Source organism: Clarias gariepinus, chromosome 9 (assembly GCF_024256425.1).
Source record: "Clarias gariepinus isolate MV-2021 ecotype Netherlands chromosome 9, CGAR_prim_01v2, whole genome shotgun sequence".
NCBI lineage: Eukaryota > Metazoa > Chordata > Actinopteri > Siluriformes > Clariidae > Clarias > Clarias gariepinus.
The window spans coordinates 36,009,742-36,029,520 of NC_071108.1; the positions used below are offsets into that span (position 1 = coordinate 36,009,742).

Consider the following 19,779-nt stretch of genomic DNA (forward strand, 5'->3'; position numbering starts at 1 on the left):
TTTTTGCCTGACTCTGTATGTGTCTTACACTTTTTAGACATTTAGAGTCCTACGTTGTTTGATCTCAGCCACGCCCCTGGGTGTCTCCGCGTTTGCATATCAGTGTGAAACAGCTGCAACAGGCGCTCAGGTCGAGACTCAGTAACGTTATGGGGCAATAAAATGAAGTCAGCTGACCACCTGAATGTACTGAATCACCAGAGGATCACATCTAGGGAGGGTTTCTTTCATATTCCAGGACTCAGAGTGTGAGAGAGCGGTTCTGGGAGCACGAGGAATCGTTTTCAACTGGACACACCAGTGTGTGTGTGTGTGTGTGTGTGATCTGAGCTAAAGGTGACTGAATTAAATCTTAGGAGTGTGTGCCGTGTGCCTCTTTTCATGGCAGGAAGTGTTTTGTTGTGTGAATCCATTCAACACTTGTTAATTTCTTTTAGATTACACATCATTTTGAAATATTTACAATCAATTTGAAATATCATCACCCATATGAAAGATCTAAAGCGTCCCACAAGCCACAGGTTCACACAGGAAGTTCAGACTTCCTGAAGATCACACGAAGAAGAAACATTAGCTCTTTCATTCTTTGTAAGTATTATTATAATAACTGTGAATGATGAGGTTACCCTGACTAATTTAAGTGTTAAGCAACTGGATGGTTCTGCTGTAAAACCATCACGCTTCCTATTTAATCAAGTTACATAAAAGGATACTACTACTACTAACAATGATAATAAAAGGCGGCATAATTCCTTTAAATGCACATTTTCTCTTATTTTTTCCAGTTATTTTTAAGTGTTTTATTTGTAATAAATTTTAAAGCCCAAGTATCACACCACAATCCTACCTGGGGAGTCCAAGTCCAGCCGAACCGGGACGATGAAATTTCTGGTGAATAAGAGCGTAAAAGCGATTGGAATTTACAGAAGACCTCAAGCACAGTACGGTGAGCTGCAGTAAAACATCTGAATGGTGTAAAGGTTTTAAAGAAGGCCGTGAATGACGATCCCGGCCGAGGTGGCTCGGAGCTCACTGCAGTCGTTCCCGTGAACATTCAGAGTGGAACACCTGATCACCGCAAGTCGAAGAATAACTCGTCACCAACTCGTGGACGGAAGAGACACATTGGTGTGTGTAAACTGTACACACACTCATTATTTGTTATTGCTACGTCCGCCATACAGTCCTGACCCTACTCCAAGACATTTCCACATATTTGGAAAAGTCATTAAGGAGTTCCTGGGAGGCCGGCGTTTCAGATGTGCGATCACGAGGAAACCTTCTACCTTGATGGTGTCCGAGCACTAGGATATAGCACTGGGATAAGTGTGTTAGTGTAGCAGGGGATTATATAGAGAAATTAAGGGAGTTTTTTACTCTCAGTAGTGTGTTCTGTTATTCTGCACAATCAAAAGTCCCAGTTTGACTCGAACATGTGTAGACCAATTGAAATAGGTCTGAAAGACCGAACATGATGAACTGTAAGAGATTATTCTGAGACGTTGTAGCATCAGCGTAAACTCATCACTTTTGACTGATTTGTATAAAATCATGACGCTGTGTGTTGTTCAGAGAGAAACCATGTGACCTCCATAAACCATAAACTGGACCTGAATGTCTGCGACGTTCGTTTAATCCAACCAAACCCTCTTCAGTGTTCTACAGCATGATTTGACACAACATTGGCAAAAAAAAAAAAAAAGTATGATTTCATCATTATTCTTTCGTTAAGTAGAAACTAAAAGACATCAGAATGAAGTGCTTCTGTTATTCTCATTTTTTTTGTCCATCGTCCATTTGCATTTCCGTATAAAGGAAATTAAAGATGGCGGACGGCTGCAGTCAATACAAAGCGACTGCTTAAAGGGGAAAATTAAAAAAGAAAAAGAAAGAAAGACTAAACAAAGTCATTGTATTATTGTTTTGATGAAATCTCTTAAAAAAAAATCTGTAAAGTTTTTTTTTAACTTTCTTTCTTTCTCTTTTTTAATCTAACATGACTCCTCTGGAAACGGACATTGTCTCTCAGAAGTCGTCGAGCGTGTCAGCTTTGGGGATGGACAAGCCGCGCTCCTTCACCGCCTGCAGCTTGAGGCGCTCCGACTCCTGCTTGGCCTGCTGCTCCACCCGCTGCTCCTCCAGGATCTCCTCGATCGACACTCGCTGCAGGATCTGATCGCAGTCTTTATCCAGATCCTGTGTCAAAGCAACCAGTCGATCACTAATCAATTACACACACAAACAGAAAATAAACACCTCACACAGAGAGCATGTACTCACTACTTCTCCCAGCAGGACCACATTTTCTCCTCGGACCACGAAGATCCCTCGAGGGATGTCTCCGAATTTCTTCCCCACGTGGATCCTCTCGACCGTCTGGTGCAGGACCAGGTTAGCTGTGAGGGAGACGAGGACGAGTCAGAGCGCTCAGGACGCAATAAAGGACGTGTTTCTCACAGCAGGAATGACTGACACACTTTCCCACGTCTGCCTTTTTTCATATGAGTTACATGACTTTCCTTCATTACAAGTTCCGGTTTGACTCAAACACCCTTGTGTACATTCTGAACTTGAGGAATCCAGTGCTAGGAGAGCGACTAAACTCGCACAGAGTGATCTCTCGCTCTCACGATGAACTCAAACCTCTGGACTCGTCTGCTGGTCCGTGTCTGATCTTCTGTATGTGAACTCTTGCTCCGCCCCTTATACTACATCAGCACCTACAATTCAGTGCAGCACATCTGATACACGGTGATGACCCTGAGATGGACTCTGACCTTCATCACTATTACCTTTATATCTTTGTTTTCCTGCTTCAGTGTGTTTCTGCTGAACTCTGAGCCATAACGCAGGAAGGGTTGTAACTTTCAGTGCACCGCATTATCCTCACGTCTCTAACACAAAGCAGCACTGTGTGTGACCCTCAACACACACATCAGAAACGCCTATCAGCACAGTTCATCCCCTACTTACAAACAAGTTCTGTTCCAGGAGCACGTTCGTAAGTCGGATTTGTTCTTAAGTCTGACAAAGTGAGTTTTATACGCCTTTTACGCATATATACAATGCAATTTACTTGACCAAATCTCTGTCCCCTTTTCCCACACTGCCATCATGTGGCTAAAAACCGTAACCGCTCCTAAGGAAATTGTTATGCTTTATATATTGTATAATCGGGTCAAAGGCGAACAAGACAATTCGTTCCAGAATTCTGAACAAATCCAACTTACGAACATGCTCCTGGAATAGGACTCGCTCGTAAGTCAGGGACAACCAGTACAAAGATTCATTTATTGAACTTTATGACAGAAATCAGGGCCTGATCTTCCCAGACTCCCTTTATGCCTCTCCTTAATCTACAGAATCTGTTCCTCCTTGCTCAACACTCTTTCATTTCAGTGCTGCATATCCGAGGTATTATAATAAACCCTGGTCATGTGATCTTTGGAATAATTAATTTTCCAGAAGGACTTCTAGTTTTTCTTTTTTTTGGTTGACGTTGACCAGCCCATTTACTGTGGAAAGTTTGGTCATGCAGAAATATACAAATAGTTTTAAAATCAATAAATATATAAATCTGCGTTTAAACATTATAAGGAGTTATACGCTTGAGGTTAAATATAACTTAAATACGTCATTAAATCGTCGCGGTGTGTTTGGAGCACACGCTGTACCGGTGTATTGGTGCATTAGAGCTCGTACCAAACTGATCGATGCTTCTCAGGATCCCGATGAGCGTTCTGCCATCTCTCAGCAGGACCAGGTGTTTCTCTGGAGACAGAACATAAACCAGAACTCATGTAAGAGAGCATATATGCTGAAGCATTAAAAGTTCCTTTCACTACAACTAAGGGGCTGAACCCAAGTCCTGAACCCCCCCCCCCCCCCAAATTTACACTTGGCACAATGCAGTCAGACCAGTACCGTTTTTCTGACCACCAAAAAACCCAGCCTTGTCCTTGGGATTGGCAGACAGAAGCATGATTCGTCATTCCAGAGAACACGTCTACATTACAACATCTCATTACACCCACTGCATCCGATGCTTTGCTTTGCACTTGGTGATGCAAGTCTGCTCGGCCATGGAAACCCATTCCATGAAGCTCTCTACACAATGTTCTTCAGCTAATCTGAGCGCCACATGAAGTTTGGATGTCTGTAGCTATGGACTCTGCAGAAATTTGGTGACCTCTGTGCACCAAGAGTCTCAGAAACCCCACTCTGTGATTTTACATGGCCCAACACTTCATGGCTGAGTTACCACCGTTCCACTTTGTTATAATACCACTATTACAAAGTTGACTGAGGAATATTTAGCAGTGAGAAAATTCGGAAAATGACTGGACTTATTGTACAGGTGGCGTCCTATCACGTTACCACGCTGGGATCCACTGAGCTCCTGGGAGTGTGACCCAATGGGTGTAGAAGCACTCTGCAGGTCTGCAGGTGATTGATTGTACACACCTGTAACCCTGGCAGTGATTGGGGGACCTAAATTCAATGATTTGGATGGGGGAGTGAATACTTTTGGGATATATATATAAAATATATATAAAATATATAAATAAATAAACACATACACATAAAACTACTTTAGATGCTGATTAATCGAGTGACGTCACTTCCTGTCCAAATTAAAGGCCTTGTCTCTTTAAGTCTTTACAGATGTATATGGTGAAACTATAACACTTTTTATTCTACTAACACACTCATTAACAGTATTACCAACAGTTATGTAACGAATATAGTAATAACAGGTTTAATGCAGGTCTAAGCTCAGTGTTGGGAGAACACACACACTCTCTCACACACACACACACACACACACACACACAGAGTGTGTAACACACGGCCGGCTGCAGTTTTAATACAGAACCAGAAGAGAATTAAAACCTCCCCCCGGACTTACTGTCGATGTCCTCGATGAGGCTGGCTGTGCCCGGCATGTAATTCATGTTCAATCACATTTGTTGAGCTTTGAAATTATTTATTTGTGGATTAAATCCATCAACTCATGAACGATTTGAAACCTGTAACCTCATTTTACAGGAAGTGACGCAAGTGTTTCCGGGTCGCTGTGGTCTCTTTATAACAAAGCAAAATATCATTACTGGCGGATTTTTTAAATCATTATTGTGGATTGAGGAAATAAAATATTTAAATGGACATCAAACAAATTAGAAAATTAATAAATTTAAATGGTTTCGCTTAGGTACGTCAGATGGCGTCATGAAAAACTTGAATCTGATTGGTGGACTTGCGATGACGTAACCGCGTCTGAGTCATAAAACTGCTTCAAATACTAATAAAGTGTAAATAATTTTTTTATTTTTAACATTATTACATTTTTATAAAGATTATTAAACAATTATGTACATTTTTAGTAAATTATGTAAATGAAAATTAATTTCTTTTGTAGGACAAAGTCCCGCCTCCTAAAACTTGATTGGCTAGTCATTATGACACTACACTCTCTCTATTGGTGAGTTCCACGCTCGACTGAAAGACCAGCCAATCCGAGATGAGAAGGCGGGCCCTGTCGGGAAGTGGATAAGGAAATACATAAAAAAAGAAGAAAAAAGAATGAGCGACTGGCATTAGCATTGGACTGGATGGCTTGTGCAGCAGGAAACGCGAGCAGGTCCTGAATCAGACGCTTAAAACTCGGTACACAGCTGGAGCAGCGCCATGGTATCTGTTTCTTCGTTTATTCTGTTCATTTGTGTTAGCGAGCTAAAAAGCTAACCTGCCAGTGTGATGTAGGCTAATAATCCTGCTCGCGCGCGCTAACTTTTCTTTTGGTCACTATGGCAACAAATCTGGATTCCCCTGAATAAACCCAGGATCATCTGAGAAACACGCTGAGAGTTATAGACCTGTCCGGATCGACAGATTCTACAGAAACTACAGCACATAATCACATAACACTTATACATTTATATTTTATACACATAAGTGGGGCTGACACACCGGAACACGGAAGTGTTTAGAGGTTACACAGCAGTTAGCTCAACCTGATTAGCCTTCAGCATCACCACAGCCGGATTAACTCTCACTTACTGACACTTTAGTGCGTTTCAAGGCTTATTTAGGCTTAAACTAGTGTTAGTATGCAGAGTTGAGGGTTAAGGAGTTTGTAGAAGGAGTTAAAAGGTTAAATCTAATAATAATCTGATCTTTAATGTAATCAGTGATATTATTATGATTATTATTTGAGGTTGAAGCCCACGTCCATGTCTGTGTGTCTCTCTGTACAGCAGAACTCTCTGTCTAACTTATTAATACAAAGAAATCCCATTCTGTAAGGTTGAGTATCTTACGCCTTGTTTACACTAAGTTGTCCTTCTTTTTTTAAATGTAAAGTGTAAATTCTATTCTTAATGTAAATGCATTAATTAGATTCCTTTAATTTAATTTCAACATTAGTGTAAGTGCTCATTGTTGAAGGTTAAAGAGTGTGTAGAAAAGTTTAAATAACTAAAAAATAAGCTGATCGGTTTTAATGTAATCTGTAATATTATTATTTCAGGTTGAAGCCCACGTACATGTCCGTCTGTAACAAAGATGAACACCTTAACTGTAATTTCACAACATTTAGTTTGGTGTGACGACATTATACGCTGTTGGTTTCCTCTGGATTGGTGGCTAAATATTAGGAAATTGTACAAAATCAAGCAAGATTTTGAATCTACTGTCATTTCATCTTATTATAAAAAAAATGGGAAAGAAGATCTACAAAAGTTTATGTTTACGCCTTGTTTACACTAAGTTGTCCTTCTTTGGTGCTCAGACAAATACACTCCCTGTTCGGTAATCGGAGAGTGAATCACAGATGAGAAATGGAAAAAGTAGATCAAAGGATAAAGATGAAGTTTTGTCTTAAAACCACTCCAGCGTGTTAAAATTCACTTATACCACTTCAGCGCTGTTATTTCAGCCAAAGTGACAATATGAACTAATCCCAGTAAAAATATTCACTTTATCTTTTCTAATTAATATCTATTGGTGCAGGTGTTTGTTTACATTGAGACAGTAGCGCATTAGTAGATTATTTTAAAGTAGATTATTAAATCCCACACATAACTGTTCATAACATCACTTTTACTCCACCTTCTGAAAATCGTTAAAACGCCTGAACTGAGCAGTATACAGTACACTGTGTTCATCCCGACTTGTGTCTTATAGCAGGATTCGACGCCGTACTGCGGGTATCCACCCAACTACTGGTACGCTCCTCCAGCCGGGGCGTACACCGGCGCCTACCCGTCCGGGGCCGAGATCAACGGGCAAGCAGCGTACAATCCACAGGTAATCCACCTTAACCTTAAACACCTCTGAACCTTCTCCAGCCTCCCAACACGCAGTATGAGTGCAGATCAATTCCTTTTTAAGTTATCATATAAATTGAACTAAATTTAATCGAGGTACTAACTAACCTGCTTTCTTTTTCAAGAGCTTCTCATTCCTTTATATCCTTATTTCTGCTCTTCTGATCTTTAAGATGTCACCTTTTTCTGATCCATATTTTAATGGTTCCTGTGATAGATAATGAACATTAGGTTGCAGGTTTGAATTCCTAGACACTTTGTTCTATGCATATTTCCACACCCAGTACAGTATATTTCAATTTGTACAGTATATTTCAATTTGTACATCATATTTCTATTTTTATCTTTAGTTCTATTTTTCCTAGTTTAGTTTAATTTTTCTATTTAATTTAATTTAATTTCTATTGTATTTCTTTTATTCATATTTATTTCTTATTGTAAACTTTAATTCTCTTTTAGGGTCACTGGCAGTCGTATAAGCATTTCACTACATTTCGTACTGTGTATGACTGTGTATGTGACAAATAAAATTTTTAAAAATTTGAATTTAGGTTTAACTCTGTCCTTCCTCTTCCGTCCAGGCGATGCCTGCCTATCCGAACGGAGTGTATAACCCGGGTCAGTACCCGGCAAACGTCCTCCACCCGTCCAATCCGTTCTACTGCAGCGATCAGATCCCACCGAGGCAGCCTGCGTACCACGGTCAGGACCGGACCCCGGCCAGCTCCCCTCAGCCCCCGTACCCTGTCCCACACTGCCAGGGGGTGAGTCAGGTGTTCGCACCACTCCGTCTCTCTGGTTAGTTTAATTCTATTCATCTCACACCCTGTCTTTTGTCCTTTTGTCAGGCTCCTGGATTTCCGCCCAGCTCGTACCCGCCCTACGGAGACGCCTGTCCTCCTAATGCCCCCTACCCCGCCCAGCAGCCCGTACCCTCTCACCCTCAGCCTGAACCCTGGCCTCATTCAGCAGGATACGGTCCCCAGGCGCACTACCCCAACCATACACGCCCTCCGCCCTGGCATGGGCCTGCACCGCCTCCGTATGACCACATCAAGCACAAGGTAAATAAATAAACAAACAAACAAACAAACACTTGTACGACTTGTACGGTTTTTTCACCACTTGCTGTTTTCAGGAGCCTCCGTATCCCGGTCACCTGAACAACCGAAATCAACCCAAACCTCGACCCGGTACGCCGAACTCCAACCCCGCCCCCACCCCGGCCGAGTTCAGCGCCCCGCCTCAGATCTACAACAAACCGTCCCCCGGAGGCGGAAACCAGCCCAAACCGGCGCCGCAGCCCAGAGAGCCTCCTCCGTCTGCACCCCAGCCCCCGAGCGGTGGAGAGAACCCGGGGCTGGCCCGCGTGTATGAGGTCCTCGCCAGGGTCCATCTGCTCCAGGAGGACGTGGACGAGTTCGTGGGCAAAAAGACGGACAAGAGCTACCGCTGTCTGGAGGAGCTGCTCACCAAAGAGCTGCTGGTCCTGGACTCGGTGGAGACCAACGGCCAGGACGCCGTGCGCTCGGCCCGCAAGGAGGCCGTGCAGAAGATCCAGGCCATCCTGGACCGGCTGGAGAACAAGGCCTTTTAGAGGACACTTCTCGTCTGCGTTAACGATTCTGTTTATCACGTCCGGTTCGGTTAGCCGTAGCCGCGTTATGCTGACTACAGAAAATGCTAATATTATTTTGCAGGTTATCACACACACACACACACACACACACACACACACACACACACACACACACACACACACACACAGTCCCATCAGCACACACACTGCCATCTAATCACCTGCTTCTTTTTCTAATTCTAATCTGTCTCTCTTTGACATCCTGCTCCTTCTCAGTCCCGACTCCCGAGAAGCTAATCGCGTTAGCGTAGCCGTCCACAACGAACCTGCGGGTGAAACGTAAATGTTTTTGAGCGTAAAGCTGGCTGTATCCTGTACGTTTGCTTACGAGTCTGAACGTCCGCCGCCATCTTGGATCTTGAGTTATAAATAACGATCCGTGAGCTCAGAAGCAGATGTTTATGCGTAAAGCAATAAATAGTTAAGATTTTTATTATTATTAAAGTTCTATGCCACCTGGTGTTATTAGTAAGGATTGTTGAAACTCCTTCTCTTTTCTCTCTCTCTCAGTGCATCGGCCATCTTGAAATATTCCTAACCACTTTTTGGCTCCGCCCCTGCACATTTCCTAGCTATCGGTGTACGACATTAGCATTTAGCGACGCCACGCCGAACACACACTGGTCTATAAGCAATACTCGCCCCGCTCACACAGCTCCACACACCTCTCACCTGTTAGTTTTTTTTTTCCCTGTGTTTTATATTATTTTTTATTTTACTCTTGATATGAAGTCTAATCTAAAGCCAGTATCCTGTCTAATCTAAAGGTCTCGCATGGATACAAATGAGACCTTCCAAAAAAAAAAAAGACAAAATGTATACGTTTCTATTTAAATTATGTTTAATGGAAAAAAAAGAGTGGGCGTGGACAAGGGAAGACCAATCATCCTCTTCCTCAAAAGAAAAAAGATAAATAAAGGAAACGGACGCCGCTGTGTTTAATACTTTGCACCAAAGTCACTTTCAGGCCGTCGCCGACGTCGTCCTATCGCGAATATTCCTGCCTAAAGGTTTATGATGTTGTGTTTCAACTGTTATGTCTTTGTGTGTATCGTTTAAAATAAATAAATAAATAAACAAACAGACGAGCACCAACAGCAGTGCGGCTCGTCATGAACGAGACGGGATCGTGTCTCGGACTCGGACTGTCGTCGTCATCGTTCCTTCCGGTTTGGGTTTATGTTCCGGAATTCTCCGAGAAGGAACGACACGCATCATTAAAGTTTTTAAAAACACAGCAGACTCGGCAGACGGACGTCCTCGCTCTGCCCTCGGTTCACCAGGTTCACCTCTTGGGCGCGGGCGTGTCCGTGCGGCCCGGAACACTTTAACCATCACGTCATGGCTGTATTTTTGTACCGACTACGTGGCATGCGGTTTCACCTCGGACCCTTCACAGCAGGTCTGGTCTTCCTCCGGTCGCTTTATAAAGGACAGAACGGTTTGCCGCATCGTCGGCAGGTGCTTTTCATACCTGAGTACAAAAAAACAACAACTAAAAACTATTTAAAGATGTTCTCGAGCTCTGCATGTCACCATGTCTTTGATTTTTTTCCCCTTGTCTCTTTCCCCCTCTGTAACTGTACAATCTCCTTCTATATATATATAAAAAAAAAACCTGAACCTGTACATTAACACAGACTTTACACTAAAAGAGTATATTTGTACGTCACTTGTACATAGAGACTGAAGACAGGAACAAAACCTGCCTGCTGAGGTCTCGACTGTACAGTAAGTGCATGAGACAAGGCCGTCGGCCCGGACCACAACACACACGCACACACACACACACACCTTACAATAAACTAGAAGAGTCCTAAAGCGCTGATGCTCGTTTGGTGTTTAATGTCCAATCTTCAAACATATGAGTTTGTAAACGCTTTATAGTTTTCTGTATCTCTGCAAAGGTTTTGCCCCTTAATGCCATCAGATCGTCATCCGAGTCCTGAAACTAGATTACTGTAGTTTAACGTTTATTTATTTATTACCCAATGACACCATCTGTTTTTTTTTCTTCTTCTTTTTTTTTTAAACATATTGTGAATCTCTAGGAGTAGGATTCGATTGAAAGTGGTGTTTAAAGTCATTCATATAGACAGGAATCGTTCTGGAACGCTACCTCGGGTCTTCATCCTACAGGTTTATGGACGTGAGACGTTCCTGAGCTCTCAGGTCGTGTCAGGAAGCTCATCATCATCATCATCATCATCCCGGAGTTGGAGCAGGTTTGTAAGCAGGAATGGGCCGAGATTCCTCTGACACTGTTGACGCGTACCAGAGAGATTTGTAGAAGTTAGAACTAAAGGTTCATGTGTGTTTTTTTTTTTTTCCTAACAAAGATATTTAACACTGGATTATTTTACTTAGTTAATAAATCTATAAACTGTTTGTACATCGTGTGGTTTGTTTGCTTTGGTTGTTTCTGAGCGGGTTATAAGACTCGTGTGGAGATCTGATCACGTTTCAGGTCAGAGTGGATAAATGACGTCCCAGCAGGTGTACTGGAGAAATAAAGGATAAACACGAGATGGGTGTAACAGTGACTGATGGATTATAACCTTAACACGTAACATGTAAGAGACGTAACAGACATGATGGTTATGGGAGTAGACGCAAAAGACGTAACATTTATAAACGCAGACTTAAGGGAACTAACAGTTATGGACGTAGATGCAAGAGACATGATGGTTGAGGACAAAGACCCAAGAGATGTAACAGATACAGGGTCACAAAAAATGGGGTTATGTAACAAGACACAAGATGTAACAGACATAACGGTTATGAACATAGACGGAGGATGCAACAGGTGTAACGATTATGGACGTAGACGCAGGAGACACAACAGTTATGGACGTCCGCTCAAGAGACGTATCGGATGTAACGGTTATGGATGTAGAGCCAAGAGCTGTAGCAGATGTAACAGTTGTAACGGTTATGATGTGAACAAAAGAGATGAAGCGGTTATGGAAGTGCACGCAAGAGACGTAGCGGTTATGGATGTAGACGCAAGAGAACTACCGCACACATAAGGGCTACGGACGTGGACGTGAGAGTCGTAACGGTTATAGTTTAAGAACAATAAGTGTTTGTGATGTTTGTTGATGTTTCCTGAAGGAACTCCTCCCAGCCTTAACATGTTCAACTGGTTAACACTAATCTCCTGTTCAGGGGAGGGAGTGGTAGGTAAGTAAGTAGGTAGGACTTTCTCATTTCTTTAACACAGCATTTAAAAGCTCTGTGACATGTTTGTGTGTGTGTGTGTGTGTGTGTGTGTCACTTGTAAGTGATCTGGTACGAAGCTCCAGTCTGAGCATTACTGATTTCCAGCCAACACCACATCCTAAAATAACCCAGTTCTCCATGCAGTGTGTGTGTGTGTGTGTGTGTGTGTGTCCCAGACGTCTGAGCGCTGTGGATCTACGAGTTCAGACTGACAATATCAACTGGTTAATATCAGCTTCTCCCATTTCAGCACCAACGTTCGGCTCCAAATGTCCTACCGATCCAAGTACAAAGATTCCCGCTCTGCGGAAAGAGAGATCGATTTTACCTCGCCTGCTCTGGCGGTGATGGGAGTCGAGCAGCTCCTTTTCGCCGGGAGAGCGATCAACAGCCCGGCTAACGAGGTCTGGCCCAGGCTGTATATAGGAGACATGTAAGTGTCATGAAGGTCTGGGATGAAATGTTCAATGTCATGCAACGGATTAGATTTTACAAATTGTAATACTACTCCAGCACTAGGTGGCACCATTTCACATTAAATGCAGCATGACGCATCAGAAGAAATTGTAATGATTAAACTATTTCCCGGGACGATATCATCAGCTGTGGAAAATCCCCTCTATAACACACTCTTCCTTCTGCAGGGATTTTGCGGAAAATCGTGCCGCGCTCCGGCGGGAAAACTTCACTCACGTGCTGAACTGCGCTCACAGCTCCAGACGAGGCAACGACTTTTACTCTGGAATGGGAATCACGTATCTCGGCATCGAAGCCCACGACTCTCCCGCCTATGACATGAGCGTCAACTTTAACACAGGGGCGGAGTTCATTCACAATGCACTCAGGACGGGGGGTAAAACGTCACAAACATCTTAAACGCCACACTTTTTTACCGTAATCTCGCATATTAACTGAGAGGCTAGTGTATTGACTGCGCTTGACTTTTATGCAGGTAAGATCCTGGTGCACTGCCACGTGGGCGTGAGCCGCTCGGCCACCATCGTCTTGGCGTACCTGATGCTGAAGCACAACATGACCCTGGTGCAGGCCATCAACATCAACGGTTAAAGAAGGGAGAGGGATCATCCCGAACCGCGGCTTCCTCCGACAGCTCGTCGACCTGCACGTCAAACTGTACGGCTATAGGTCCTGAGTGTGTGACCACGCCCTCTCGTCACCTGAGTGTTCAGGATATAGCTGAATAATGTCTATAAACAGACAGTTTTACAATCCTATTGTTATAAAATTTACAGTAAAAGTGTGGTGTATACGAGGTGGCATCAAAAAGTTTGGCGACTAGTTTTGTAACACACCAGCAGATGGCAGCACATGGTTGTACACTCATAAGTCAGTGTGCCAAAAGACATCGTCCTGAGTACATTGGGAGCTGGTGCTGTTCTGTTATTTCATCATGGATGCCAAGTTAGATCAAAGAGCGAATGTAACATTCTGTGTGAAACTGGACAGAAAGAGGGATAGAGATGTTTGACATAATTTGGAATTTTTTACGCAATGCTGCAATGAGTTATGCGAGGTGTTTTGAGTGACGCGCTTCAGAAGCAAAAGAACATCACTGGAAGATGACCAGAGATCAGCAACTTGTGCATGATGATCGTCAGAGAGACGATACACAACAATGCTACCGTTGTCAGTGTGTCATACGGAACAGTCCAGCTGATCCTCACGTGTGATGTGGACATGCGCCGGGTCAGCTCGACCGAGCGCATGCTCGTTCATCTCGTTGGGCATCACGACTTCGTCCCCAGGGGCCCCAGACCATCTATAGTGAATTCTACTGCCAGGTTTTAAGGCGCCTGAGGGAGGAATTAAAGAGCTTGTAAACCGAGCTAATCTCTAAACTTTTTGATATAAACCTCGTATAAAGGCTAACATTTCACATAGATAAATTCCTGATATATTGTTTTACAAATTACAAATAAATTTACATGGTGTCTAACTCACTAAATATTTTCTTATTAAAAATGATAAAACATTTTATTTGTGCTACTTTGTGGGAGTGTTTTTTTTTTTTCTTTAATCCAAAAGGTGTAAGAGCCAATCAGAACCCGCCCTCTCATCCGGGAACTTCACCTGTGTCTGGCTTCTTAACAAACGTGACGATTTATTATATTTTTTAAAAAAACAATATTTATTTGCCCTCATACATTACAATATACGAAAAATACAATTCAATTATTTTAATATGACTGCAACTTTGTAAACCGTTTACAGAAACGAATATAATTATAAACTACAGTTTAGCCAGCGCGAGCTAACACACGCTACATGCTAGCAGGTGTTTCCGGGATGTCAAGTTTCCATGGCAACGGCGCTTCGGGGGAGGGGGGACTATTTGTAAATTAACGCAAAATTATACATCACGGGAAAATGTTTTTTTTTTTTATATAATTTTAAAAATTGAAATTAATATTTATTTTTTAGTATTATCTGTGCGACGCATTCTGACGTGTACGTCGTTGCCTAGCAACAGACACAAACAGGAAGTGTCGGGCAGCAGAAAGCGGGAGGAGAACATAGATTAGAATAAAGAAGGTCAGATTATATTTAATTTGCATTTTTAAATAAAATAATAATTATAATATTAATAATAATAATAAATAATGACTGTCGGTACATTTAGGAGACTGGAGAACTAATTATAATGAGCTCGGGTAGATTTGGCGTTGCTTGGCAATAAGTCACGTGACGTGTGAGAGCTTTTTAAGTCTTTCACTCTGCTTTTATTCTTCTTCTTTATTAATTTTTTTGGTCTTTTATCCCTCCTGTTTTTACAGACGTTAAACAGTGGATTTGTGTTACACACATTAAACATTCGGGTGTGGATGTAGTACCCCCCTCCTCCTCCCCCCCGATGGCCGGTACACGGATTTCGGATCACCTGCCGCCGCTCATCGACCCGGCGCGCGCTCCCGTGGCGTTCGGTAATCGCGCGGTCCCGAGGCTGATGACGGAGCTGCAGGCGGAGGAGCTGGAAATCCGCCAGGGGGCGCTGCGTTCCCTGTGCGACCTTCTGCACGACCCCGAGAGAGCGTACGAGGCCCTGCATCACGGTAGTGACGTCACATTGACCTGATCATCCTGCTGAGAGAGAGAGAGAGAGAGAGGGTTGCACTGTCCTTCTATAACAGCACTCTGACGGGAGTGCGGCTCCACATCACAGGGCTGAACTCTGATTTACGTTAGAGGGAGGGGTTTCAGTCTCTTTAAGGAAGGAGTCTCCAGTTTTAGTGCTTCATTACAGCACATTAATATTTAAAACATATAGCTTTTAATGGTGACGCAGTGGCTTAGTGTTTCCAGGGTTCAGTTCCCGCCTCGGGGTCTGTTTGCATCTTCTCCCCGTGCTTGGTGGGTTTCCTCCAGGTACTCTGGTTTCCTCCCACAGTCCAAAGACATGCAGATGAGTCTAACCGGCGTTTCTCAGGGTGTACCCCGCCTCATGCCCTAAGTCTCCTGTGATGGGCTCCAGGCCCCCGGCGACCCTGTACACAGGATAAAGCGATATAGACAGTGAGTGAGTGAGTGAATGTTAGATCAGTGAGGTATAAACTGAGGTGATTCCAGTATCAGACCTTTAGGGGGCGCTCAGGATCTATTGAGAATGTAGCCTGTATAGTATAGTCTTGCTATTAATAGTAATAATTATTTTTTTTACTTTAACTATTTCTTATATGTCCAATCTTTGTATTAACAGTAAGTTATATGATTTTTGTGCCAGAATTTGTTATAAGAAAATTACAAATAGAATATACTGGGCATAAGAGGGTATAATTATTTGTTCTTCTCAGCTGGCTCGCTTTCTCACTTTCTGTTGTGTTCACCCTGCTCTCTCTCTTTCTCCCTCTCTCTCTCCTTCTTTGTGATGTCAACCAAAAGTTAAAACCAAACTTATAAAAGTTCTAAATGCAATAGGTTTATATTGATTAATACAATGTTTCCAGCTGGATGTTGGGTTGCTGTCGACATGGCAGGGTGTTAACCTCACGTCTATTAAAAACTATAGTTTATAAACTATAATAAATAACTATTATTAATAGACGTATAAACCGCACTTGAACCTGATTGTTTTGTCTCTGTAAATACTGTAAATACAAAACGAAGCCCAAACTCCATCCGAAGAGGAAACTGACTACTATGGGCATTAACTCTGTTGATTTAATTAGCTGTAATATATATTTAGTGAGCGGCCTGTTGACGAGACATTCTTGTCTTTTGACAGAACCCTAACTTGACCAGCCAGTCACCTTATCTAAAAAGTTGGATTTACTCACGAGGCTAGACTGGGTTATATAACCTTGACGTATGAAGCAAAATATTCAAACCAAGATTAAACTATTAAGGGGTAAAACCCCATAAGATCTAACGACACCACTGCTAGGGGGAACATGACACTTCATGCACACAGACCCCGAGGGAGGAATCGAACCCTGGACCCTGGAGGTACAAGGCGACTGTGCTTGAGCATTCCTGAAAAGGGTCCTAAAATTGCCTTTCTATAAGAGAAATAAAATATAATATAATACTGATGATGTCACAGGGTGATGATCTTTCTGTTAGTTTTCTCTGATGTCAGTCTGTCTGGTGGTGTTCAGGGTGTTTAGACAGACTGAAGGTGTTGCTGAAGGATGAGGACGGCGTGGTGAGGACGAAGACGACCGAGGCGCTGTGTGAGCTGGTCACACACAGCGTGGGGAGGTGGAGACACACTTTCTCTTCTTATAAACCTTATTTGAGTGTGTTAGATGTTGAGACAACCTGTGTGTGTGTGTGTGTGTTTGTGTGTGTGTGTGCTCACACAGAGAGGGTGTTCTGCAGTGTGATGTGCTCGGGCCTCTGTCAGAGCTGTTGGACGAGCCGGAGGACGCCTGCCGTGAGCAGGTGCACCGTGCGTTGAAGATACTGTGCGAGTTCCCAGCGGGCGTGGCGCGCGTGGTGTCTCAGGGTCTGGTGCCGAGGCTGGTGCTGAAGGTCCCGGTAGAGCGCGAGGACATCAGGGAGCTGGTCCTGTCCACGCTGAGCTGCTGTATAAGACAGGACGCCCTCCCTGCTCTGGCCAGCGACGCCGTGTCCGTCCTGAAGGAGCAGCTGCACCACACGTCCACACTCATTCGCCGCGCCGCCTCCTCCACCACTATGGCCATCAGGTGAGCTCCACTTCATCACACACACACACACACTTTTAATTAGAGATTTGTTCTCACATTTATCTCCTTTCTTTCTCTTCCACCTGCTCTCTCTCATTCTCTCACTGCTTTCTCACATTTTCTCCACTTATTCGAAATTTATTAACTTTTCCTCCACTTTCTCTCTCAATCTTCTTCTCTTCATTCTTGGTTTTCTGTCCTCCTCATCCTCCACACCTTTTCATTTTACTCCGTCAGCGTCCACGCGGAGGGGAAGGTGAGGTTGTGTGAGGAGGAGGTGGTCCCCATGTTGGTGAAGCTGCTCTCTGATGAGGACACGGAGGTCAGAGCTAACGCTGCAGGAGCCCTGATGTACACCGCTGTCATCACCAAAGGTCCACACACACACACACACACACACACACACACATGCACACACACATTCTTGTCTCTGTAAAGGTGTTTACTCATGTACTGTGTGTGTGTAGGTAAATATCAGGCTCTCGAGGCCGGTGCTGTTCCTCTGCTGCTGTGTCTGGTGGACAGAGAGGACGTAGCACTGGTTGCTAACGTTCTCTGTGCGCTCACCTGTCTGGCCGAGACTCCGAGCGGCCGAGCACAACTGATCCAACACCTGCCTCAGCTGGAGGCGTGTCTCAGCCACCCCGCCTCCATCATCCAGAGAGCTGCAGCCACCGCCATCAAGGTCATCTCCTGGACCCCCTGAGAGCCGGACAAGAAGGACGGTTTCATTTCAATAAGTTTATGCGTTAACATTTATTACAGTCCAGAGGCGCGTTAGTTTCTCTCAAACATCTTGTATTGATGGTAGTCGGCCTGCTGTGTAAAGCCTTCTCCAGGAGAAGACTCTGGGTTAGTATGGAATACGGTCATGCCATCAGGGAAGAAGAAAACCTTCATAGATGTGATCCTCTGGTGATTCAGTACATTCAGGTGATCAGCTGACTTCATTTTATTGCCCCATAGTTACTGAGTCTAGACCTGAGTAACTGATCAACCCCAGATCATAACACTGTCTCCAGAGGTTTGCATAGTATCACTTCATCCGTCTCTCTTCATACCCTGATGCACCCATCACTCTGGAACAGAGTAAACCTGGACTAATCTGACCATGAGACCTTTTTACATCGCTCCAAAGTCCAATCTTTATGCTCCTTAATAAACGATGAGGCTCACTGAAAAATGGTTTTCTTAAGGCTCGACAGCTGTTTAGTCCCAAACCCTTCAGCTCTCTTCACTTTGTGAGTGTGGAAATGCTCTTACTTACACTATTAAACATAGCCGTGAGTTCTATTGTTATTGTTTTTTTTGTTTGTTTGTTTGTTTGTTTGTTTTATAATCCCAGGCATTGTATTTAAAATAATAGATTAAATCCAATATAGTTTTTATGATTAAATCCAATATAGCCTTGTGTGCTTGCCTAAAATTAATACCTTAACCATAGCTAGGATCATTATTATTGTTTTTGTTTTTTGTGGGGGTGAGGGGGGGCATTTGCTACATATATCATTTATGTTTCTGTATTACAGCTGATTTAGGGGCCCCAAGATTCAATTAAAAATTTTTTTATTTGTATAGAGCTTTTAACAGTTGTCATTGTCGCAAAGTAGCTTTACACAGACTAAAGAAAATTATGGAAATTTGTATGAAATGTGATTGTGTATGATAGTTGTGTATAAAAAAAAATCATGCTACAGTATGTCAATTAGCACTCTGGCTATTGGTCGCTCAGCGGTAGGTTTCTGGCCACTTCCATGTGGAAGGCCCGGGTTCGATTCCCAGCCACAGGATGCAGTGCCAGTCCTAAGCCTGGATAAAATGGGAGGGGTGGGGTCAGAAAGGGCATCCGGAATAAACCCTGGACCAAGTCGTGTGTGGATGGGATGGTCCACTGTGGCGACCCCTCAACGGGAGCAGCCAAAAGAGAATGTCAATTAGCCAACATTAGTGATGAACAAAATCCTGGTTGTCATGGCAACAATATATTTCCACAGATTTGTTGAAGTGAGAAAAATGACACAAAACTGAAATCAATCAAAAGATGAGTGCACCAGTGCGTTTCCAAATTTCCACAGTCATATTTATTAATATTAGATTATAATGGGGCGACAACTGTTGATGCGTTGCTATTTATTTTAAAACGTATATTAAAATTCTATAAATTCATTGTTGATATGAAACTTTTTCTGTTTAGATAAATATCGCATGAATATGAAATGTTTTTTCTTTTGTTGCTCATTTTCATAAAGCGTGCCAATAAACACAGACATGCGTACAGAGAAATATACCGCAAAACATCCTCCACGCGGGTCTCCGTCTCTGTGCGTCATGAATATTCATGAAACGCCTCAGTTTTGCTGTGGCCCCGCCCACTAGCCCCTGTGTAACGCCTGGGTCACGCGCGCGCATGGAAGTGGAGGAGGAG

At 43.3% G+C, this 19,779-nt stretch overlaps 4 protein-coding genes across 4 annotated transcripts; 3 read left to right on the forward strand and 1 right to left on the reverse strand.

Annotated features, from left to right (window-relative positions):
* Positions 1-1,615: 1,615 nt before the first annotated feature.
* On the reverse strand, positions 1,616-5,068 carry lsm1 (LSM1, U6 small nuclear RNA associated). The gene is made up of 4 exons (XM_053503456.1): positions 4,910-5,068; positions 3,703-3,771; positions 2,281-2,396; positions 1,616-2,196 (listed from the first exon to the last, which is right to left on the reverse strand). The coding sequence occupies exons 1-4, from the start codon at positions 4,953-4,955 to the stop codon at positions 2,026-2,028; spliced, it is 402 nt and encodes a 133-aa protein (XP_053359431.1). The 5' UTR covers positions 4,956-5,068; the 3' UTR covers positions 1,616-2,025.
* A 490-nt stretch (positions 5,069-5,558) lies between these two features.
* Positions 5,559-9,435, forward strand: bag4 (BCL2 associated athanogene 4). Its single transcript, XM_053503128.1, has 5 exons — positions 5,559-5,691; positions 7,186-7,308; positions 7,910-8,092; positions 8,177-8,392; positions 8,467-9,435. Exons 1-5 carry the CDS (start codon positions 5,689-5,691, stop codon positions 8,923-8,925), a joined length of 984 nt encoding a protein of 327 aa, XP_053359103.1. The 5' UTR covers positions 5,559-5,688; the 3' UTR covers positions 8,926-9,435.
* Positions 9,436-12,350: 2,915 nt separating this feature from the next.
* On the forward strand, positions 12,351-14,127 carry LOC128529664 (dual specificity protein phosphatase 26-like). Its single transcript, XM_053503129.1, has 3 exons — positions 12,351-12,622; positions 12,834-13,042; positions 13,142-14,127. Exons 1-3 carry the CDS (start codon positions 12,459-12,461, stop codon positions 13,255-13,257), a joined length of 489 nt encoding a protein of 162 aa, XP_053359104.1. The 5' UTR covers positions 12,351-12,458; the 3' UTR covers positions 13,258-14,127.
* A 531-nt stretch (positions 14,128-14,658) lies between these two features.
* Positions 14,659-18,797, forward strand: rsph14 (radial spoke head 14 homolog). Its single transcript, XM_053503130.1, has 6 exons — positions 14,659-14,742; positions 14,985-15,260; positions 16,803-16,905; positions 17,010-17,354; positions 17,592-17,728; positions 17,822-18,797. The coding sequence occupies exons 2-6, from the start codon at positions 15,062-15,064 to the stop codon at positions 18,058-18,060; spliced, it is 1,023 nt and encodes a 340-aa protein (XP_053359105.1). The 5' UTR covers positions 14,659-14,742; positions 14,985-15,061; the 3' UTR covers positions 18,061-18,797.
* Positions 18,798-19,779: the final 982 nt, after the last annotated feature.